At 38.8% G+C, this 24036-nt stretch overlaps 1 protein-coding gene across 1 annotated transcript in view; it reads right to left on the reverse strand.

Moving 5' to 3' along the window:
• Positions 1–14730, reverse strand: part of dhodh (dihydroorotate dehydrogenase) — a 20961-nt gene extending 6231 nt beyond the window's left edge. The window contains exons 1-11 of the mRNA XM_077712819.1: positions 14644–14730; positions 13588–13800; positions 13318–13517; positions 12316–12398; positions 11940–12127; positions 10809–10922; positions 10188–10341; positions 9957–10116; positions 9686–9766; positions 3288–3396; positions 2829–2909 (exon numbers count right to left, since the gene is read on the reverse strand). Of these exons, the coding sequence (XP_077568945.1) occupies positions 2829–2909; positions 3288–3396; positions 9686–9766; positions 9957–10116; positions 10188–10341; positions 10809–10922; positions 11940–12127; positions 12316–12398; positions 13318–13517; positions 13588–13800; positions 14644–14661 (1401 nt within the window). The 5' untranslated portion in view covers positions 14662–14730. The remainder of the gene's footprint in view (positions 1–2828; positions 2910–3287; positions 3397–9685; positions 9767–9956; positions 10117–10187; positions 10342–10808; positions 10923–11939; positions 12128–12315; positions 12399–13317; positions 13518–13587; positions 13801–14643) is intronic.
• Between the last annotated feature and the right edge of the window lie 9306 nt (positions 14731–24036).

Here is a 24036-nt window from a genome sequence, read left to right on the forward strand (position 1 = left end):
ATAGAAACCCTTGATATTTTATTTTTGTTGCATTTGTTCGGAGCCACTTTCCTTTATGATGAAAAATCACCAATTGGGAAGAAAGGTGTCAAATTAGCATGTAGAAGGGATGCCTCATCTCATATCATTTTATGAACCGCTTCATCCTCATTAGGGTCGCAGCTATCCCTGTTGACTTGGGGCGGGGCACCCTGGATTGGTGGCCAGCCAATCGCAGGGGGACAAGGAGACAATCAACCATGCTCACATTCATACATAAGGGAAATTTAGAGTGTCCAATCCGCCTACCATGCATGTCTTTGGAATGTGGGAGGAAACCAGAGTACCCGGAGAAAACCCACCGAGAAAACAAACTCCACACTGTGAGGCGGAATTGCTAACCACTCTCTCCACCGGGCCGCCATAGGATACGTCTCCAACCTTGTATTTTGGGCAATAGTCAATTTTTGTTTGGGTTGTGGAAAGTCTGACTATAACGTTAAATCACCATAACTAATTATTTTATTGCCTCAAAATTTGTCATTTACCAGGTTTAGACAACAGCTGTTGAACATATGTTTTCCATTTTTCATTATTATCAAAAAATCTAGTCAATTTTTGAGATGACTTTTTAACATTGTCCAAGTATTTTCTTCTCTGGCATATTTACACTTTCAACTATTAACAGGCAATTACAGGATTATGTTTTTAGTATTAAACAGGCATTTCATTCCAAACCATATTCATAAAAAAAGCAAAATAAAAATGAGCTAAGTGAAGAAGTGATGTGTGGCAACATGGGGATTATACACCCCCCCCCCTCCTTCCAAGGTCTGTTGTTAAGTCACACTATACACACCGCAATAGGGAAAATTGAACTGTGTGAACGGAATTTCAATTGATCTAAACACGAGTAAATACAGTATTATTAAAACTACATGTGTGTGGGGGATTAGGAGGGTTTTGTGGGGTGTCAGCTGCTGATTTCCCTGCACTGGGGGTCTAGCCAAAGGGTGGACTTTAGCCTGTCGTCTTCATTAAAGGTAACCAGCCCCTTAATGAGTATGGCTATTATAAGGTTGGGTATTGCCTTTACTCTGTCATTTCATCTTATGCAATATATGTTTTGAATTTGATCTATTTAATAAAGGGACAATACATATTAATGAACATCTTCATGTTCAGGTTGAAGATAAAGCCAATAAGACAATAGAGGATAGAAGAATAGAAAGCAGCATAGAAACGATGAGATATGACACATACTATATTGCGTCTTTCCATTGTGCACTGTTATGTAACATGTATATAAGTGAAGACTGTCGGCCTTGACCGGGCGGGATCAATATGATAAATTTCAATTTCATTCTTTCGGCTGCACACTGTAGCTATGAATCATTTTTAATTTACTGGCACTTTTATGCATCTCCAATCTCATCTCATTTTCTGAATGGCTTTATCCTCGTTAGGGTTGAAGGGGGGGCTGGAGCCTATCCCAGCTAACTCAGAACCCCCAGAGGCGGGGGACACACTGAATCGCACCCATAGCAGGGGCAATTTAGAGGGTCCAATCAGCCTGCCATGCTTGTTTTTGGAATGTGGGAGGAAACCAGAGTACTCGGAGGAAACCCACGCGTGCCCCCGGGCCACCCTTTTATGAATCTATGGAAAATAATCTTTTGATTTCATTCATATCAAGCATATTAGGTTTGAAAAAAGACTCCCTTTCAACACTCAGGTTCACAGACTATATAGGGCAGGGGTTGCCAAGTCCGCTCCTCAAGAGCCCCTATCCAATCTGTTTTCAATATCTCCCTCCCCTACCACACCTGAATCAAACGATCCAACTCATCAGCAAGCTGTCCAGAAGCTTGTCAACGATCCCGTTGACTTGATTCAGGTGTGTTGGTGCAGGGAGACGTGGAAAACAGACTGGATAGAGGCTCTCGAGGACCGGCCTTGGCCAACCTTGATATAGAATGATGAAGTTTGTGATTTGAGAATAAACCACTTTTATTGTCAGGAGTCTGAATGTGTCCCTTCGACTTACCGTTTGTTTTGTTGTTTGTGTACCCCTTTCTGCTCTCCAGACCAGCAAATGTCATAAATGATTGAAGGACCTGTGCACATTGTTGTCAGGTCAGAGAGCAGAATTGTTTCGAATGCAATCTGACAGCACTGAGGTGCACGTGCTCCACTGTGGCGCATACCCAGCCTGCATTGATAATACTAATCTTTGATCTCTGTGGGCCCTTCATCAAAATATTCTAAAAGTAGGATAATAGATCTGCAGACGGTATTGTATATACAGGCATAAACAACATTTTGTGTTGATTATACTGCATTATACAGTCAGCTGTAATTCTGGTCAAGATGAATATAGTCACCGATAAGAAGCACTCCGAGCACCACAAAGTACCGAAAACTGTTTCCACAATTACGAAAAAATATCTTGAAATGTTTGCATGATGGGTGACACGTCAGTCTCACGGCTCTGGGGTCCTGGTTTCAAATCAATATCGGTCCACCTGTGTGGAGTTTGCATTTTCTCCCAGGACCAGTGTGGGTTTTCTCTGGGTACTCTGATTTCCTCCCACATTCCCAAAAACATGCATGGTAGGCGGGCAGAACACTCTAAATTGCCCCTATGTACAAGTATGAGCGTGAATAGTTTTAAGTCTCCTCGTGCCCTGTGATTGGATGGCCAACGATATAGAGTGTTGTCCCCCTCCTCTGACCCGAAGACAGCTGGGATAAATTCCAGCACCCCCCACGACCATAGTGAGGATAAAGCAGTTCAGAAAATAAATGAGTGAAAGGATTGCGGGGTGGTTTTAAAATAGTTCACAGACCTTTAGTGCAGGGGTCACCAACTCTGGTCCCCGAGGTTCCGATCCAGTCTGTTTTCCATATGGCTCTTCCGCAAAAAACACCTGAAACAAATACATAATTAGGATTCTTATCAGGCTTCCGGAGAAGTTGATCATCTGATTTAGGTAATCCACGAGCGGAGATGGTGACCCCTTAACATTTTCATGTTGTTGATGACAAATTCATGTTTCCCCCCCAACAGGCTGTTGTCGGAAATCAGGACATGATCTCCTTATTGACCCTACCAGATAATCAACACCAGTCGAGACCATGAGTGCTCTGCCGAACGAAAACGATTCCGCCGTCCATCCAGCGGTTCTATTGGCGACCGCCGAGCCTCAGTTTAACCTGACTCCTCCAGATCAACGGGCGGAAGTTGTGTCAGAGCAGTCCATGGCTCCTCTGTGCAGTGTCTGCTGCTGCGGCTTTCTCAATCGTACCTTTGCAGTCGTGTTCATGGTCAGCTTGGCTTTCGCGATTGTGGTCGGGAATGTCATCACTCTGATTGTATTCGTGCAGACGAGACAGTCCAGGACACCGCAAGGATACCTGAAAGGTAATAAATCCAACATGGCCTTGTATATCATTTGTTAAAAAAAATGACAGCAACATATTTGTTATATTAGTTGTCAACAGTAAGTTTTATACAAATTATATTTATTAGTATTTTTAAAAATCTCACAAATGTCTGATTTATGCAATTCGTTATCTTTCCTTGAGTGGTACAGAAATGTTAATTTAGCAAGCTGCACAAAATGTTCATGTTAAATGGTTCTAATGAACATCAACTGTCTCTGTTTACAGTCTCTCTGGCCATTGCTGACATGATGGTGGGCATACTCGTGGTCCCTTTCTCAGTTTACACCGAAGTTTCCTTGATGGTAACTTACTTGCCCCCCGTCTGGTATCAGGGGGGCGTGGCATCTCTAGTAAGTGGCCAGAGGAACCGCTGGCAACCCTGCATGCTGATTGGACCGGTGTTTGCCGGCTGTACCTTCGTGTCCATCAGCACCATCTTCTTGATGACCGTGGAACGAAGCGTGGCAATCCTGTGGCCGCTCCACAAGGACGCTTTGGTGACACGAAGGAGAACTCTGCTCCTCATCCTGCTCTCGTGGGCCGCCAGCTTTCTCCTGGCGCTCGTGCCCCTCGTGTTCAGCAGTAACTTCACTTTAGAGTACAACGAGTGCAGCCGTATGTGCAACTACTCCCCGGTGATGCTGGGCAACAGGCTACCGCGTGACGCTAACATTCTGCTGTTATTCCCGGTGTTTGATTTCACTCTTCTCGGGGGGACATTAGCCATCAATATCATGTCTTTCACCAGCATTAAGCAGTACTCGAGAAGACGCAAACTCCTCTCGGCGGGGAGTTTGAGCCACGGAGAAGGGGGAAGTGACAGCGGAGGGGGGTCATGCCCTCACAGACCCTCATTTTCAGACATTAAGGCCGCAAAGACCATCAGTATATTAACGTTCGCGTTCACCGCGTCTTTCTCACCCATTGCAGTGTTTGTCCTGGGGAATGTGGTGGGGTACACCTGGTGCAATTTCTCTTTTGTTGCCTTTTGGATTCTAACGGCAAACAGCTGCTGCAACGTGATCATCTACAGTGTCAGGGACCATCGCTTTCGAAAGGGGGTGGCCCTGCTCTTTCAGCGAGATCACTGCCCCCCGCAGGAGGAGAAAACTTGAGGAACTCGTTGAGTAAACTGGACTCGATTGCTCTGGAATATTTCAGATGTGCATTTTAGTAATGACAACCAGCGTAGTTGATATCTTGGTTGACTATGTTTGTTTCTGGGTGTCTGAAGTCTTTCAACGGGAAGTTTTAGTTACGTTATCCAATTTAAGGTAGGAAATTCTTGCAAGGCCACAGCAAGAAAATTTACCAAACGGGGTCTTTGAATACTCCCTTCAAAGAAAAGGATTAGCTACATTCCCTCACAATGGTAATTGATTATGAATGGACTGCTTCTTGGCAACCATGAGCCCATGAGTACAGGTTTGACTTGCACAAACAGTGAGTTTTGTTTTTCATCCCGTAGACGTCGAAGAAACGATTTAACCGTATTTCCCCCTCAAATTCAAAAGGCGTATTCAGCTCAACATTTGAAGGTTACGTCTTGATTCTCTAAGTTCTGTTGGGAAATAATTTGTTGGCCAGGTTCCACACACACTCACACAAACAAAACCTACCACTTGTTGTCACAAGGAAATCTACTTTCAAAACATTTGTCCTAGGAAAGGTAAAGTTTTTGGCTTGAAAATTAGCTAAAAGCCCCAGTCATACATACTGTAATATTGTAAAACTGTACTGTAAATGCTCAGACCTCATGCAGCATAGAGTAAGAAATCTATTTTTTTCTATCCTGTTTTCTAAGTGATATTTAGCATTGTAAAACTGGATAAGTAAAAATATTTGTTTTCCTTTTCCACCATGGTTTTAATCAGCCCGACTTTTTTCTTTTGCTCTTTCTGGACTTGTAAAAGTCACCAGGGTAACAATTTTGTATTAAAAGCCATAATAAGGATAAAAAAAAATGAAAAATAGCTTTTTAAGAAATAGTTGGGCTCCAACAGGTCACAGGGTACAGAACAGTAGTCATGGTGATTACCTTTTGTTGTAAAGACGGCAAGCAATTTTCTATTTAGTTCTCGGATGTGAAAAAGTACCTAATTCAAGAACTACCTTATTGTAGTTATCATTCGGCATGTAATAATGTCTGTGATTACAATGCATGAATGAAAATATACAGCATCCATATTCGTTATTGTACAGAATTTTGATGGAAATAAATGTTTGGTGTGTTTGGATGTTATATTTGTGACCTTTTTTAGTGCTCTAGCCGGTAAGACTGAAAAATATTATATATAAATTATGTGAATTAGAGTGTTGTTATGAACATCTCTCAGGAAAAAGAACACATAACTGTTTAAGTTGAATATTGGAGCATAACAGACAATGTAAACTAGGTTCAATCGAAGTACACTGCCCAGTTTATAATAAAATACTTTAAAAGTTGAAGTTGAACATATCACATGAATTCACATTTGTACAGATTCTATTTTAAATATTGTTCTTATGAGGAAATTTACTGTTCATCTTCTTATACTTATGCCCCTAATTAGATCGTGAAAAACTAATTGATGGATTCTATCTTAATTTGTAGCCAAAATAGAAATCGGATAATTGGATATTTCACTGTTGATGTTAATGAAGTTTGACACTTGGCGGTGATTACAGTTGGCATTTGGAGAAATGGCCTTTCACAGGGTGTTCATAAAGTATCTTTACCATTTCAAAAAATGTATTAAAAATGCAATTGCTTAGATTTTATTTTATTCAGATTTGTTCAATTGTATTCAGTGATTATTAAAGTTTTTATCACACTGCATTTGTGTGTTTCAGGGATTCTGTTTATGGAAAAGGTGATGTTGAATGAACCCCTACAAAATTGGCTACGCCTCACGAGAAGGCGCGATCTGTCTTACAGTTTATTAAAACAAAATGGGATAGGCAACACCCAACGAAACTGCAGAACGAAGTAGGGAAGAGATCCACCATGACGTCTGTCGATTCGTGCATGACAAAATAAATTTATGGGGACAGGGACAGTGTTAGATAAAGGAAGATTGATGGTCTTGGTCGCCCACTCCTTCCTTTATCTAACCCTGTCCTGGTCTCCATAAATTTATTGTGCCATGCATGAATTGACGGGCGTGATGTGGAACTCTTCCATACTTATTTCTGTAGTTTCGCTGAGTCTGCCTTATCCGATTTTGTTTCAATAAACCATGAGACACATTGCGCCTTGTCTTGAGGCATAGCCATTTTGTAGGGGGTTCATTCACAATCACCTCTTTCACAAACAGAAACATTAAATATAATAGAACAAATCTGAATAAAATATCAAATCAATTGCTCTTTTATTACATTTTGGAAGTGGTGAAAAGACTTTATGGACACCCTCTATTTTATTCACAGAATTTAAGGCTGATGTTTAGAGATTTATTTTTAAAGTTGTGCAAATATGACAAGATTCTCCTGTTCACGCACCAAGTCCCTTTTCCCCTAGCTATACTATACAACATATTTACTGTAGTTTTTATAATAGTGGGATCCCAGTTTACAACAAAAAAAAAAGAAATCCTCGAGCAAACTGCTGAATTTTCCTGCTTAAAATCTTTGTGTGAAAGCTTTTAAACTGGAAAATTTGAATGGGGGTTTAAGAAGAAAAAAAATCTGAATGTCTAGCTCTTTTTCTTTATATTCATGACTAAAATGCTGGTCCAATGACAGCCTTTGGATTGAATAAGAAAAAAAAGTGGGAGTATGCACATAGGGTCAAATTAACAAGGAATCCCTACATTTTAGGATCAATCCACACAAAGCTCATATCTGTCATGTTAGAAACATGACTTAAAATATTTTTTCACACATTGCACCTAAGCATAATAATTTTCCACATAATTAGAGTCAACCTAAATTTGCTTAGTGTGGCAAGTGGCCCTGATTGTCATTTAGCTTCTATTTTGAGGGAAATGGTGTGTTACCTAACATGCACAGAATGACATGTGAGTAGTAATGAGGGGTGAGAAAAGTGTACACTGTGACCCATCAATGACCCCCACTTGTGAGCACGCCTGACTAATATGTGATGTCCACAAGGAAAACTGTGTCGGTGGGACTTGAATATCTTTGGTGTTTTATTTCATGTGTATTACTGACTTTTAAAAATAGAATTGAATGTTTTTCTTGTCCTTATTAAAGTATAATGAGATTTAAATCTTCACCATAAAGTGCACAAATAATAGTCAATAAATAAGAATAACAGAGAATACTAAATTAATAAGTAGTCATTTTGTGTTTCAAAATCCTAAATGAACAGAAGTCTTGTGTTTTTAGAAAAGGTTTGGGAAATTAATATTATCAGCAGCATTCGGTTTACTTTGCCTTCGTTACACCCTAAAAAATATGGCATGGTATCTTAATTAGAAGACTCTAAATTGCAAATGTTGCTTTTATGTGGTCTAGTGGGGACAAGCACAGTGCCCAGCCAAGCTTCTCCTCAAAGCCAGCTGTGAAGAATTTAATTTGACCCAAGCGGTAAAAGAAAAATAATAATAATAAATGGAAAGGAAAGGAAGCAAAAAAAAAATAGACCTTCAGAACTGTGAAATTCCAACTATTAAAAATCTTAAGCACAATATGCTTTTGTATTCAGTCAGAGGAAATAGGTTTTTTTTTTCCATTAAATTGAAGTGCTAACGTTGGATGACCTTCACCAGGACCAAGAGGATTTTTGTGTGCAACAATCATTGCAGAGGTGTCAAAAATACTGCTTTTCAAAGTGAAAGTGGTGAAGGAGAACGCTGCAAAAACTCTCTCCTCTCTTTGAGAGTGTTGCATCATAGGGTTCATAAAGTCAGTGTATTTCATGGTAGTTTATAGTTTGTTTCCTGTAAACGATGACAAAACAATGAAGTGCCTACCTAATGGGCGCATATACTGTATTTTTTGGGCTGTATATCACACCTGACCAAGACAAACATTTACTAAAGTAACAATAGTAAAATGGAGAACAACAGGGTAGCTAGACATTTGTTAATATAGAAGTTTTTCAGATAACTATACCCTAAAACAAAAACATTACAGGTTGTCAGTGGACAGAGACAGAGAGAAAAAAATATATATATATAAGTCGCTGGTTTGGCCAAACTATATAAAATGTTTTTAAAAAATTGCGACTTATAGTTCGGAAAATACGGGACTGACTCCAGAAGGCAACACAAAAGCCTGTGGATAAGAGGTCATAGCCTCAGCAAGGTTACATATTTTTGTCTGCTGTGTGTCCTCTCATTGCAACGTACTGTTGCATTTTTAATTGTCTCTCCAAGCACTTAGGGCAAGAGACGTGTCACAACCAATAAAATGTAGTGACCACCTGTGGCTGAGCGCTGTTTTTGGCTCAAGTGAGGGCAAAGGCACAGATGGCTTGAGGGGGGGTTGAGACGGTCAGGGGGCCGTACTGATGCTAAAATTATCAAACGCACCAAGTATTATGGGCAATTTTGCACTCATCTTTTGACATTGAATACAAAAGCAATATTAATAAGTACTGATGTGATTCATATCCTGGTTATCAGTAATAAACATGATGTCTAATAAAATCATTTACTTAGTAATATTTTACGGGGGCCCGTTAAGCCATTTGTGAACAAGTCTGACTCAAAGTTTAGGGGTCGAGGTTTTGATCCCAGGTCGGCGCTCACTGTGGAGCTTGCATGGGTTTGCTTCGGGTATTCTGGTTTCCTCCCGCATCCCAAAAATATCCACGGTAGTGCTGGTTAAAGACTCTAAATTGCCCTTAGGCATGAGCGGGTTGTCTGGTTTTGATGGCTACCAAATCAGGGTGTAAACACACTCCAAAACTTAAGTACACTTAAAAGGAGAAATACAATGTGTTACTTTGTAACCCTGGTTTTCTGCCAAAGATTTTTTTTTAAAACTAACCAAGAACAACAACACGTGTGTGAAAGTAACTTAATGTGTCAAGACTTTGATGGATGGGCTTTATTGCACTTATTAGCCAAAGTCTCATGGGATTGGCTTCCTCAAGGGTATACAACTTGTGTTCTGTATGGATGTCTCCAAGACACCAGACCGGGCGGGGCAGGCAGAATGTCCCATGTGTACCATATATATGAAGAAAAATATATACCCAAGCATTGTGCGGACAACTGTTACACTGTAACCAAAAATTAATATATGTCCATTTGGAGGATTTACTGGTGTCGATGTGATCAAGATAGAGTATCAGCTTGCATTTACAAACCGGCTTTGTTTGTGACTGGAGACATCCAATCCCCTGTGGTCTGCGCCGACGGCCTCAGAAACGTTGCTAAATCCTTGTTCTCTGCAAATGAGATCCAGTATGAGAGCAATGTGATAATAAATAATTCCTATATTTTTGTTTGGCTAAACGAGTATGCCTTTTCTCTTTTGATCCAAGACAAATGGAAGAATGTTAACCTGTATTTCTGTCAAAGTTGGTAAACAGTTAATGCGAGCATTTAGCGTAAAGCAGAAAAGGGAAAAGCACTCACTTCAGAAGCTGTTCCAATTCCCGTTTTATCTTGTTGACTACGGGTGGCCCTTGGTAGGCTAAAGCTGTATAAAGCTGAACTAATGATGCACCAGCCCGGATTTTATCCATGGCGTCCTTTCCGCTGGCTACGCCGCCAATTCCAACGATTGTCACTTTGCCTAGGACAACACAATCACACCCAGATGGGCTGTCATTTGCTAGGGATCACCGACCGGGCAGGGGCACGTACCTTTAGTCAGGCTGTACATTTCTCTGACCGTGTTTGTAGACATGTCTTTTAGAGGCTGCCCACTCAGGCCACCGGACTCACACTTGTGAGGATCTTGGAGTATGTCTGGTCGTGACACGGTGGTGTTGGACACCATTAGACCATCCACTCCAAGCTGGAAAAACAATAGACAAGTGTGAGACTGTCTGTGGATGTAATACACAACTTCTCCCTTTACCTGCCCTCCCAAAAAAAAAAAAAGAAAAATAGTGCGGTAAAAATATATGACATTCCTAATGCTTCTTCCATTAAGGTTTGTCTTCTCTGCGCTCCGCTGAGCACAAGAACATGGCTGTGTACTTAGTAAACAGACTTCCAGAAGTAGTGCTGAGGTCACAGTGTATAGGTCAATTTTTATATAACCTGTTGACAATGTTAGCAGTTGTGACTGCAGATTATTGTTTAGTCAACTGTTGCACTTTTGGCACAGTGGAGCAAGAAAAGACCATCATGTACTATTTTAGATTTTGAAGGGCCAGTTGGAGAGAGTTGAATCAAAAGAATGGATTCTTCAGTCAGGAGAATTCAATGAATGAAATAAGCTCTATCTCAACACCATTAGATTGAAATCAAACTTCTGACCTCAGTAACGACATCGGCAATGTCCTGTTTGTCCTGTGCAGTGAGGTCAGGTGCAATTTTGACCAGGATTGGGGTTTTATGTCCTCCAGCTGTCCCATCCCGCTCTTTTAATACCTGCCAATTATTGAGAGCATAAGAATCACCGGACGAGAAGTGATATCAACAAATTATACCTGATTAAAACGGTGTTTTATTATGTATTAATGTCTTAAAATAAATAAAGCACAGTAATACCTCGATATGCGAGTGCCTCGACATACGAGCAAGTTGAGATAAGAGTAAAATTTTGATATACGAGCATACAGCAGACACGAGAGGCTGCTCATAAAAACACCATGGGCACTATGTTTACCGACGTAACTCCTTCATGTAATATCTCTACGAGTACTGGGCGGAGCGTTGCTTTTCTTCCAGTGTTTATTTTTCCATTAGTGCAGAATGGCGGAGCTTCTCGCTAATACGAGAGGAGTATACTTCTTCTCATTGGCAAGTGGTCGTGCGTTATCCAATTCTGAGGACAATTGTGTACATCATTTTCGGAATATTTTGAAGGGAAGACAAAAGCAAACAACCCTCGATAGGTTGCAGCTGAAAGTCAGGAGGCGGGGCAAATAGAGCCAAGAGACGAAAGGTGTAAAATTTAATACAAAATTAGAATTGAGTTTAGAGCAAGGTTAGAATATGAGTGTGTCTGTATCGCAATCCAAGTTCATTTAAATTGAATTGTTATGTTACGAGCGCGTTGAAGCAAAAAATCTCTCTCTCCCCTTCACTCTGTCTCTCTGTCTCCTCCGCAAAATCCTGTACTGTTAAACACCATAACCACTAGTTAATAATGACTCGGTTAATGGATGGTGAATTAGAACAAATAAAAATGTTTTCCATTCCAATATCCTGTTTTTTTGGTGTTTTTTCAGAAGGTTGGAATGAATTGTTTTTAGTTTATTTCTATGGTAAATGTTGATTTGAGATACGAGTAAAATTGACATACAAGCTCAGTAGTCCCGGAACACATTAAGTTTGTATCTCAAGGTACCACTGTATATGTATCTCTCCTCGTCATTGTGGATTGTTTGGCTGGTTCGATTTAAAGTACGGAAAATAGGATCATCGAGTTATGTTTCAACTTACTGTATGTAGGAGTCGTCGGAGCTCAGCTTTGCCTTGTAGGTCACGAAGACCCGGCGTATTGGGACTGCTGACATTGACCACAAGATAATCAGCTAGCGGACCAAGCACTCTCATTCCTTCCAAGTAATCTGCTTGGGCATCGTGGGTCTGCTTGTTCTTCCCCAGGTTGATGCCCAGAGGACATCCGGCTAGAAAGGGGGGAAAAAAAACAAAAATTTGCATGATTACATGTGACTCCATCAGGTCAGGCGCTCTTAATGAGCCTAAATAAGAAGTCTGTGCTATGTGCACATCATAAAATATTCAGATACTCGAAAGTCAAGAATATGTAAAATAAAAATGCAAAAAAAGTGACTAAAACAAAAGAATGGCTAACCTTGAGTCTGCTCGTGCTGAGCTGCTTCCCGGGCCTTTAACCTGTGCTGTGCTTCTTGCACCCCACAACTGTTGAAACCATACCTGGACAGAGAAAGAAAGAATTCTCACTACTTAATTATTGCAACACCACATTATACAGAGACTGGCAATAAAGGAAGTCTCCCCAATGCAAGGTAAAATATGGAAATCACTGGTGAGAGAGCTGAATCACCAACGTACTAATAAGAGCGTCACTGTGGTGTTGACACTACCTCTACCAAAATTTTAATCAGATTTTTTTTTATTACCCTTTTGCAGGAATGATATAATTGATACTGATATACTAGCAAAAGCATAACAGTGTTGTCAAAAGAATTCAGACTTTTTGTACTTTAAAAGTGGTGAAATAACAAAAATAAATCACACATTTTCATGTATTTTTACTTCATACATTCTGAGAATGTCTCTCAAGAAATAATACTGGAAAATATGAATTGTTTATGGCTGTCTCTGTCAAAAAGGTTCCGACCCATGATATAGGAGGACTTAGGACTTGGTGCAGCAAAACATTGAAAATGAGTACAAATAAAAATAAGTTTGAAAGCACCCAACTCATGAGAAACAGAGTCATAAAAAGGAACAAAAATACCATTGCAGTTAACACGTAGGCCCACAGACATCAAAATATGTATATGTATATATATTGGAAATAAAAAAAATGAAGTAAACATGCCTCCTCTTGAGCATGAATCTTTAACTCCCCTCATGTGGCAGTGTCAAGTCTTGGTGGGCAACTTGCCATCTTCATATCAAGAAAATACAACAGGTAATACGTTTTTTTCATTAAAGTTTGTGTGGACTGGAATTAATCAGTTTTAGCTTCAAAATGAACCATCTTGAATAATCCTTAGTTTTTTTTAACCCATCCAATGTAAACTCTTTTAGTTGAAATGGTCTTAATGTGAATCTTATCATGAATATTGATGCACCAAGAAATGATGTTCTTTAGTGACAAAAGTACCTGTTAATGATGGCGTGGTCTGCGCCCAGTCGGAAAACACGTGGCTTGGGATTGCCTTCTTGCGGTTGGGGAGTGATAGTTCCGACTTCTACGAAGCCAAAGCCTATCTTATACAAGCCATCCACCGCTTCTCCATGCTTGTCGAAGCCCGCCGCGATCCCGATGGGGTTTTTGAACTTTAAACCCAGAACGTTAACGCCCTGATAAGAACAGAAGAGTGTTTTGGGACATTGTCATCTTGTGAGGTGGTAAAGAGGTTGATGCACTCACCAGTGACTCGGGGTCCTTATAGCGATTGATTGGAACCAAACCCAGACTCATCATTTTGACCGCCAGAACGTGTGCGGTCTCTGCCGCCACGACCTTTTGGAGTAGGGGCATCAGATGGTGGGCATAGAAATTCTCATCTCCCACCAGTGTGAGGTAAGAGGCAAAGAGGAGGCTACCTGAGCCAATTATCTTTACCGCCTCTTTCAGTTGCTTCTGTTCAAAAACAGGAGAAAAGATAACAGGGCTGTAGATCAGGGGTCAGGAACCTTTTTGACAAAAAAGAGCCATAAACTATTCATATTTTCAAATATTATTCTTTGAGAGCCATACTCAGAGTATAAATGTATGAAAATGTGTGCATTTTTTTGGTCATTTAACCACTTTTAAAGGAATAAAAAGTGTATTTTGAACAATTTTTATGCAGTATGTATGCAGAAGAGTCTAATGAAAAAAATGATTTAAAAAACGTGCTAGAGGTAATGTCAACCGCACTGAACCGATGTGATGCTCCTATTGATGTGCAAGGGTTTTCTCCGGGTACTCCAGTTTCCTCCCACATTCCCAAAAAACATGAATGGTAGGCTGGTTGGACAAATTGTCCCCAGGTATGAGTGTGAGTTGTTGGTTGTCTGTCTTTTCGTGCCCTATGATTGGCTGGCCAACGATTCAGGGTGTCCCCATAGTCAGCTGGGTTAAGCTCCAGCACCCCCTGCGAACCAAGTGACTATGAAGCAGTTCAGAAAATGAATGAATGGATATTCTGGTCTCTTTTTTTTACACTGTCGTTTTACACAATTGCATTTTTCCTTCAATTACATAATCTTCATTGAATTGCAGCATTTAATTATTAAGGCTTGGAAAAAAAATCTTCACTTACTCATTTGAAATGGAATGTGTACTTTCTGCACGAACACCAAATCAAGAACACATGAATTCTAACCACTGAGAACGACACCAGCATAGTCAGATGAAGTCTTACAAATGCTGATTTATTTCAAGTCTGGCGATTATGTGAGCCTCTCAGTGAATTGCAAATGTAAAAGATGCTTAGTTTACCTTCAAAACGTTCGCCATGTGTCACCAATCAAACCGTCCTTCAGAAGTCACGTGAATTTTGTCCAACTGTAAATGCCGTAGTTTGTGTTTCGTAATGGGCGATGGATTGCGCATGCGCTATACTTTAATGTATCTATAGTTTTGGGATTTTTTTTATTTGTTTTTATATCTTAAAATAAACTTGTATTATTTTTACCAGGTACTTTGGCCAACCTGTCAAAAATTTCCACATATTATTTTTCATTGGGACTTTTTGGTGCACTAGCACCACCAACTGGAGGTCTGAAGAAACATAAAGGCGTGTGAAAATTAAGAAAATATAGTTTTAAAACCACAGTGGAATAATGCTATTTCTGAAAAAATACATTTACAATATGTAATGATTTTTTTAAGTTAGAAAAAAGACCATCATTTCATTAATAAAGAAGTCAAGAAGTAAATGGCTATGGAATAGATAATATATGTTGTTTGGCCAGTTAGAATTTTATTAAAATCAACATTTTTTTTCCTAAATCCATCCTAAATCACCCAAAATATTTGTAACCAATTTGCTGTTTGAAAGTTATTGCTACCTTGAAAAACAACATTTGAAATCGATATTGTGTAACATCTGACTAGCGAAGTTCACAGTTTCATCACTAGAGAGAGGCAGGCGCTCCATTTGCGCTCACTTTCTTAGTCCCACTTTAAATAGTCTAGTTTCTTATTGTGGACTATAAATTGGTTAAAAAAGAATTAAATTCACCAATAATTAAAGTGCCTCCATACATCTCCATGTTAATGTAATCCATGTTATGGCTCTAGCAAAGATGAACAAAATTATCTCATCCAATCTGGAACACGTTTAATTGCTCCCCAAAAGAAGAAGCAAATAACAACAATGTATTAAATCCCAGATAATTATTATATGATAGTATTTTAACAGTTGGTGATCAGTTGTGGCAGTGGGTGCAGTTATTGTTTGAAACAGATGTCACAAGTATGATGCATTTATAGCCAAGATGTCCGGTGGGGGTGGTATTTGAGGGAGTATATTTTTCTTACAGTAAGAACAATAATTGACTTATATTTCATAGAATGGTATTATTAATATTTTAAAATCGTAATATTGAAATGTCAGTCTGCATAAGTTTAAAAGAGAGGAATTGAATAGATGTGTATGTGTGTGTGTGTGTGTGTATATATATATATATATATATATATATATATATATATATATATATATATATATATATATATATATATATATATATATATATATATATATATATATATATATATATATATATATATATATATATATATATATATATATATATATATATATATATATATATATATATATATATATATATATATATATATATATATATATACACACACACACACACACATACATATACATACACACACACACACACACACACATACATATATATACACTTGTATACATACATATATATTTTCATTTGGTGGAAGCTGGTAAAATTCCAATTTTGTCTTATTTCACAGTAGCAATTCCTCATCGCTACTGAGAAAAAAAGGTTTTTTTATTACAGTAATGCGTTGTCTGCTAATGACTCTTTCGAATGGATTTGAAGGGTGTTATTTTATCTGAGTCTTCAGTGACCACTTGGATGGTGCTTTGTTACATGTGAGTTGACTCAGGTAGAGGCAGGACAATGCTTCTGTTAACACTGCCAGTGGGGACCTTTGGATGGGCTGCATGTTTAATGTGACTCTGTGAGCGACCTGCGAGTTGAGGTCAGAGATGAGCGGTGCTGGTGCCGGTTGCCTTGTGTTAGTCCGCTTGAAACCAAATGCCAGCAGCAGTGGGGGGCATCAGCACTAAGACACGTTTTGTCTTCTTTGGCATGGATAATGAGGCATCTGTCTACATGTACTTCATAGAGAAGCAAGGCTCACTATCTGAATGGAAAAAGTTACAGTAACAGCACAAGTGATTTATTAGAGGGCTGACAGGCCACAGACACATTCCAAAGACCTTAAAGCGGGCCCTTTTTTAATGACTATTTATCCAAGGAGTAGTAAACATTGATTAAATTAGTCTAATAAACTCTTTTCCACAAGAGGTATTGTTCCTTTCAGTTCATCACATGTTCAATGATGCTTTTCTATGTCCTGAATTCTCTTGAGGTGACCTTGAGATAAAGACCATTGTAAATCCCCTTCCTGATTCTAAATTACTTCACCATGATTGTGACCATCGTAGTTTCTTTGCTGGAGTCCACATGACACAGCCTTCCACGGCGGACCTCATGGCGTCTGTTAAACTGCATTCAAGGCCGAAAGGTGATCGTGGCAGTGTTTTGTCTTGGTGTAATCAGACAGCGACATCCTCAATCATGAGAGGGGGAATTACAGCGGGTTACAATAGAAGATAAGATAATGAGTGGGCCCACGCCAACCCGCTGAAAAACAGCTCATGTTCCCTACCTGATTATGTGGCAGGATCTTGCACTCCTGCCCATCAGGACACTTTCTGCTCAACTGCAATGCTTTGAATTGATGATTCAAATGGCTTTAGAGCAAAAACAAAGGTCAATGGATTTCAGTTTCAAGGTTGAGCCATTAAACGAAGGAGAATTTTAGTGCAAAATGAGACAAGGTTCAATTCTTGCTTGGTAGTGTCCCTGCTAGCTTTTCACCGAAAGTTCACTGTGTTTTTGTAGCATTCAAATTGAAGGAAGGATGTTCAGATCACAGATGAATGATCAATGAATGCTTTAAAAATCCAACAATTATGTCTAAATTTTATATCTGGTGAAGATGACAAACCCATGACACTTACAGTGCGTTATGGAGGTCCTGAAATACGGCATTGGGAGAGAAATGTATACACATCAGTGTCTCATCTCAAGGGATTTTAGGGTAATTTTACAGGTTTCAGAATCAAAGAAACGTTAGAATTAAACATGGGTCTTTTTTAGCAAATAAACATGGCACAAATACAGTAATAAAAACATATATGTGTATGTATATTTACTGGACTAGTCGCATGTTTTTCATAGTTTGGCGAGGCCTGCGACTAAAACTAAAGTGCAACTTATATAGGGTTTTTTTCCCTCTCTAATCAACGATGCATGTATTGTCCTTTTTTAGGCTATTGTTATGTGAAAAACGGTTATTTTAAGAGACAACAATTGAGCTTATTGTTCTCCATTTTACCACGGTTTCTATATTTTTGCTATTTTGTATTGTAAAGAGTTCCTCAATTTCTATTTTCATTCATGTTGCATCATGATTATACCTCAAAATATGTATATACAGTTCTTGTACACGCAATTGTGCAGTTGGATGGATCTCAGCCAAGGAAAAGAGATCAGTAGAACAGGTTTAGACAAATTTGTGCAAAATATTTATGGGAGAAATGGTGATTTGCTTCTTTGAGTTCATCTCGTGAAAAAGTGTCGGCTTTATTTGTTGTTCACTTTAAATGACAGATTGTCTAATTACCATCTCGTGTTGTTTGCTGTGTAATCAAGTCACCGTCACATGCGCACAGATTACAGTTTCATGTGCCTGTCTTTGTGGAATCATAATCTGTCTGCTTTGAGTCTCAACAAAGCGTGCTTAGACGTGTGTCACCGGCTACGGTCTCCATGACAAGGGCCCTATTGCGCACGCTTTGGCCCACACTCTCACTCCCTAACATGTGCTGGTACTTGCTAATCCTTCTCTGATACCTCTGTCGAACATTAGACGTTGTATCCAGACAATAAATTACTATTGAAATCACTTTGGATAGACGGGTTTGTTCTCCTTCCATCATATAGGGATCTTTTTATTTATTTTTTTAACTCCCATCCAAATTCTAGTACAAAAATGACCCATTTTGGCATACCACCGGTGTTAAAGCACATTTTTCAATGCAGGATTCAGACAGTTGCAGCCAAAAACAGTGGAAATACTACTGTGATGAACCTTGAGCCGATTATTTAACAATGTATTGGACTTGTTAAGTAGAAAAAAAAACGGGGGAAAAGTGTGCCTAGGCAGAGCATCTGTTTCAATTACTGGCTATAAACTTTTGAATCAGATGGAGGAGCATCTGCCTCCTCTTAAAGCACATCTGACCATTTGGAATCATTATTGGTCAATCTACCATGAATGATGAAAGACAATTTATATTTTAATCTAACAAAATGTCATTTTATATGGTTATTCTAGTTTGAGGAGGATTATCTTCATGGGATTGACATTCATTCATTCATTCATTTTCAGTACTGCTTATCCTCAAAATAGGAGGAGGGGGTGACGTGAACACATATTATATACCGATATTTTTTTAGCTTTTGTTAAAATGGAAAAAAGGATTGACTGACCGAAAATTGTGTGAAACAAAGTTTAATTGTGCCTTAATGAATTGTAAACAAAGGAATAATAAATATCCCCCTCTATTTTCCATTTTATTGAAATGATTATTAATAGTTATCTAAATGTAAGTATGGGAAAATGTCTGCTTCCCGACTTGTTAATTATCTCCCTTTTCCACTATTATCACATGTTCAATATCTAATTTATCACCAATTGGTAAAAATATGTTTGAAGAGATGCTCACTTCCTCGATAAGATAAAAATGGAATTCAGAAACATCACTGTAATTAGCTGGTCAGTTTTGACATCAAACTATTTTAATGCCTATATTTACTCAAGCAATTGATTTCCTCATGCTGATTATTATTATGTGGATGGCAGATGGTGGCTGGGGGTAATCCCAGATGCCCAGTGGCCTGACCCTTTGCACTCAACCCCTCCCCAAAAACCTTAACGAAGCGGCTGAGCTGCACAGCCAAAGAGCTGCTTTAAACTGGCGAGTAATGGCTGTGTCAGCAGTCACTAGATGAGCCAGAGGGTGGTGGTGGGGGGTGAGGCAGGTGGATGCATATTACAGCAATGTTGATGTGGTCGGGATCTCAATTGTAACTCATTGGCTTCCTTTGACGATTAGCGAGATCCCATTCATTTGAATTTGGGAGTGCACCGCTTGTCAAAATGGACGGAACGTCTATCGCTTCAATAGCAGTGAAGGAGTTAAAAAGAGATGGATGGATGGAACCTTCCGTAGCCAATCATCAACTGAGAGAGATGCCTTTCACATTCCAAAACATCCATGTTTTGTTGACTGGAAAACATGTCCATAAGTGAATATACTTTTGTTATTATGCAGCATTTCAACAGCGCTCGTTCCCAATATGAAGTCATTGGTGCTAATCCACAGCAGCAACAGTGGTGGCAGTGGTTGAGGTAGTAAATTAGGTTTTGGAGTGATTGCCATCTGCCATACATTGTAATTAGTCTGTGGTGTGGATAGAGGTGACGAACAGATCAGACAGAATTGCTTAAAATTGTGCCAAAAAATGTATGAATTCGTATTTCATCTAACCTATTTTACTTTTTTTGGGCTGGAACACTTGTCCCGCGTTATGTTACAACATTTATATTTATAATTTGCACCCAATGTTCATGATTTTCTTCTTCATTCCTACTATCAATAAGTTCAGATCACACAAGTCACAAAGGAACAATAGAAAAAAAGCACAATTGGAAACATGATCTCTTTGCAAATGTATAAGCAAACCTAGCAGTCATAATCCGACTCTTTCCTAACACTTGGCATTCAAAGGATTATCTAAACCGATTTAAGATGATTGACATTTTAACCACAGAGGATTTAACACGTGCAGTATACGTTGTCATCCATAACATTAATAACTCTTCCGAACATTTGTTTTAACCCATGAATTATAACTTATTATCAATTACCTTTATTATGATTATATATCCTCACACACTGCCATGGATTAGGGGCCGACTGGCATTGAGTCCAGAAATTGGTGCTATACCTTTAGAATAAAAAAAATCCTAAAATCAGTGTAACAAAAATAGAAAACTTGGAAAAAAATTACGAGATTAAAATTGAAACATAACAAACAATAGGTCCATATTGGAATGCTACAAGATTTAAGTGGTTTTGTTGCTTCATTTTAACATAAAGTGAATCGGAAGTTGTTTGGTTTTACGGTCATTAACTTTTGGCGATGCAAAACTTTTTTGGGTGACCACAAAACTGCTTTTCCAGTGCAATTAGGCCATCTTGGAAGAAAAAGTGAAAAAATACAATATTAAAACATTACTTATTTTGACTTTTTATCATGTAAACATTTGGGGTTAATGGACTTCCTCCTCTGGCGACATAAGGTCGGTGTGGAAAAATTAGATATTGAAATCTTTTTTGGGTGGATGGTGGTGGATTTTAAGATTTTTGCAAAAATTGTGCTTCAGCTCAAAAGTGTGTGCAAACACTGGCCTAAACAAATCACAAGGCACAAATCTGAATCACGAGGCACAACGATGCTCTAATCTGACATGTATCTCTCTTGACTTTACTGCTGATGGCAGCATGGTGGCATCACTTTAGCAAGCAGCTGTTTACTATCAAAAATCTAGGTCAGAACGGGAAGAGATGGTCACAAAAGCCAAGCCTACTTCACTGCCAACAGTTGACACACAAACACGGTGGCCCTTGGCACTATTGTGAGCAGCTTAATGGTCGAGGGGCCCAGAGCTGGAAGTGAGCCAAAAAACCTTCATTCGTTTTAGCGTCAAGGGGGATGCTGGAACCTATCCCACCCAACTACAAGCACAAGACGAGGGACACCCTGAATCGGGGGCCAGCCAATCGCAGGGCACAAGGACACGGACAACCTTTCATGCTCACACTCATATCTAAGGGCACGTAAAGAGAGCCTACTCTGCATGTTTTTCGGATGTGGGAGGAAACTGGAGTACCCAGAGAAAACCCATGCAACCTCATGGAGAACATGCAAACTCCACTCAGCGGGATCGAACCTTAGAACTGGGCTGCCTCCAAGCAACATTACTGAACTAAATATGAACAACAATTTTTAGACCGATCGCCAGTCAATTGTAGGGCACACAGAGAGACAAACAACCACCCGCACTCCCAATCATATCGCCGCCGGTATAGGAATTGAGCCCACACCTGCTCACATTGAAGTCAGCCATGTGAACCTCTACAACACGAGACAGATCTCATGAAATACAATAAACAAATCAAAATATAAAATAAAACATTTCTGTTTTTGTAAACAGGCACCGAGTCGATTGATGTGTAAGATTAAGATCTGCTCTCAGACACACTTGGTGTACAGGTAAGAAGCTCAGTTTCCACAGTCAGATCCCAAAGACAGATTTATCATAGTGTTATATAATACACACATACATACATACACACACACACACACACACACACACACACACACACACACACACACACACACACGTGTGCAGATACACACTCTCAAGGCAGGGCTGATCGAAGGCTGCTGTCACAATGCTGCCGTCAGCACTGGTCAGATCAGATTTAACTCCCGCTTTATCTCTACACAATCATCCTTGAATTCCCTCCATGATCCATGGTAACACTCCTGTGTGCCAGATTGGGAGTCTCTTGGGAAGAATTGATGTAGTAATGTCTTGGGATGTGGTGGACAAGCCACCTTTTATCTGCCATGTAACTTTTTGAGATAGTTGCTAGTTGGCCACCCTTATTATATTTGTTGTATATTAAGGTGCTCAAAATGAATACCATAAGCTTGGTGGGCCTTAGTGTATATATAACACAACAATACCATGAGAAATCATTGTAGGACAAAAAAAGTTCTTATCTAATTAAATAGATCAAACTTAGTGAAAAACAATCGTTGCTGCTTTTAAAAGTTTAACATGAGACTGAAATTGATTCACAATACGCAATGTTTCGGAATATTTTACGGATCATTCTAAATTATGGTATCTAAGGAAAGGGGAAAGAGCTGTCTAAAATTGACATGGGAGTGAGAACCATTTGTTCAAACAAACAAGCTCAGCTAAATCAGAAATAATATTTGTCTTCCCCAAATTTGGTAAAGCCAAGCCTAAATTACCTTTAGTTCATGTACATGCTCAACACAATTTGACTTTCTCGGTCATTTAAAGAACAATAGAATAAAATAATTCCACGATTTGAATCTATAGTAGCTGATTATGTTAGCCAACATATTTATGAAATGTATTCATAATGATTATAATCATAATATAATTCAAGAAAAATAAAAATTTTCAATCAACCACGAAAAGAAATAAGAAGATTAGTCAGTTAATCACCAATTCCTGTCCATGCAAGTGGAAAAAAAATGGCAAATGTCACAATTTCCCATTGGAAAAGACCAAAAAGGTCTCAAGGTCAGTATTAATATTATAAAAGTATCGCGGTCTGGTGCCTCAAACAACATGAAAACTCAAAATGGAAATTATTGATGGCAAAGTGTTGGTGCTGTTTTAAAAAGTCTGATATGAATCTGGTATGATTACATAACACTGCTCCTCTAATCATCCTTTGAATCCTAATATTAGACTGCGCTCGTCTAATCTATTTGTCTTGGGAGAGGTAATCTATGGCATGCTCATGTAAGCATGTCTTCACTAGTAAAAACGCTGCTCACCGCTGTCGCTCTTTTCCTCCGCTTACGTTCATTAACAAAGACATCGTTCCTGTCTCGTGTCAAAATTCTGCTTGTTAAAGGACAGAATATTCAGTCAAAAAGATGCATATTTATTTTTGAGTCGATAAGCAAACCATACATTTCTTGGTGTTTTGAGTATGGTCCTGAAATTTAATGTATGAAAACAAATGATTGCAAAGCTATTATAACCCTAACCTAACCCTACGATTATCATAAATAATAAATCAGTTCTATCATCATTCATGTGTCTAGGATATTAAAAGGCATGGTCAGCCAATATTAGGGAAATGATTGCAGTATATTAAATATCTCCAGAGGCTCCAAAATGGAAGAAACGAGGACCATTAAATACAAGAGAATTATTATTCCCGTTTTTTTCTTCCCAATGGTCCCTGATATGACACAACTTTTTGAAATATTTGTACTTTTTTAAAAATTTGGATACAAAGTTTCTGTATAACTCATTTTACGAATTATTTTGTTAAGCATCTAAATATTTTGGAGCCAAAATTTAAATAGTATGATGTCTAAACAGTTGAACGTAAAATTTTACAAAGCCTTCAGCAGGGTTTTATTAAAATATATATATATTTATCTCTCTCAAAACAATAACTATTCGATATGTATCAGTGATCAGAGTGTGATTGGGTGAATCCAAGCAGAAAGTCTTTAAAACGCTGAACTCAGAGGACTAATTAACCAGTAAATCTTTCAAAGGTCAACATTGTGGCGGCCAAGGATGAAAAGAGGAGTCACCATATGGCTGAGGATACCCTCAAGAACTGTGTCTTCACTGCTCTTTTAATCTTTTGAGCTAATTGTGTCTCTTCCCCCCATCTTCTAT

This window comes from Stigmatopora nigra, chromosome 3 (assembly GCF_051989575.1).
Source record: "Stigmatopora nigra isolate UIUO_SnigA chromosome 3, RoL_Snig_1.1, whole genome shotgun sequence".
In the NCBI taxonomy this organism is placed as follows: Eukaryota; Metazoa; Chordata; class Actinopteri; order Syngnathiformes; family Syngnathidae; genus Stigmatopora; species Stigmatopora nigra.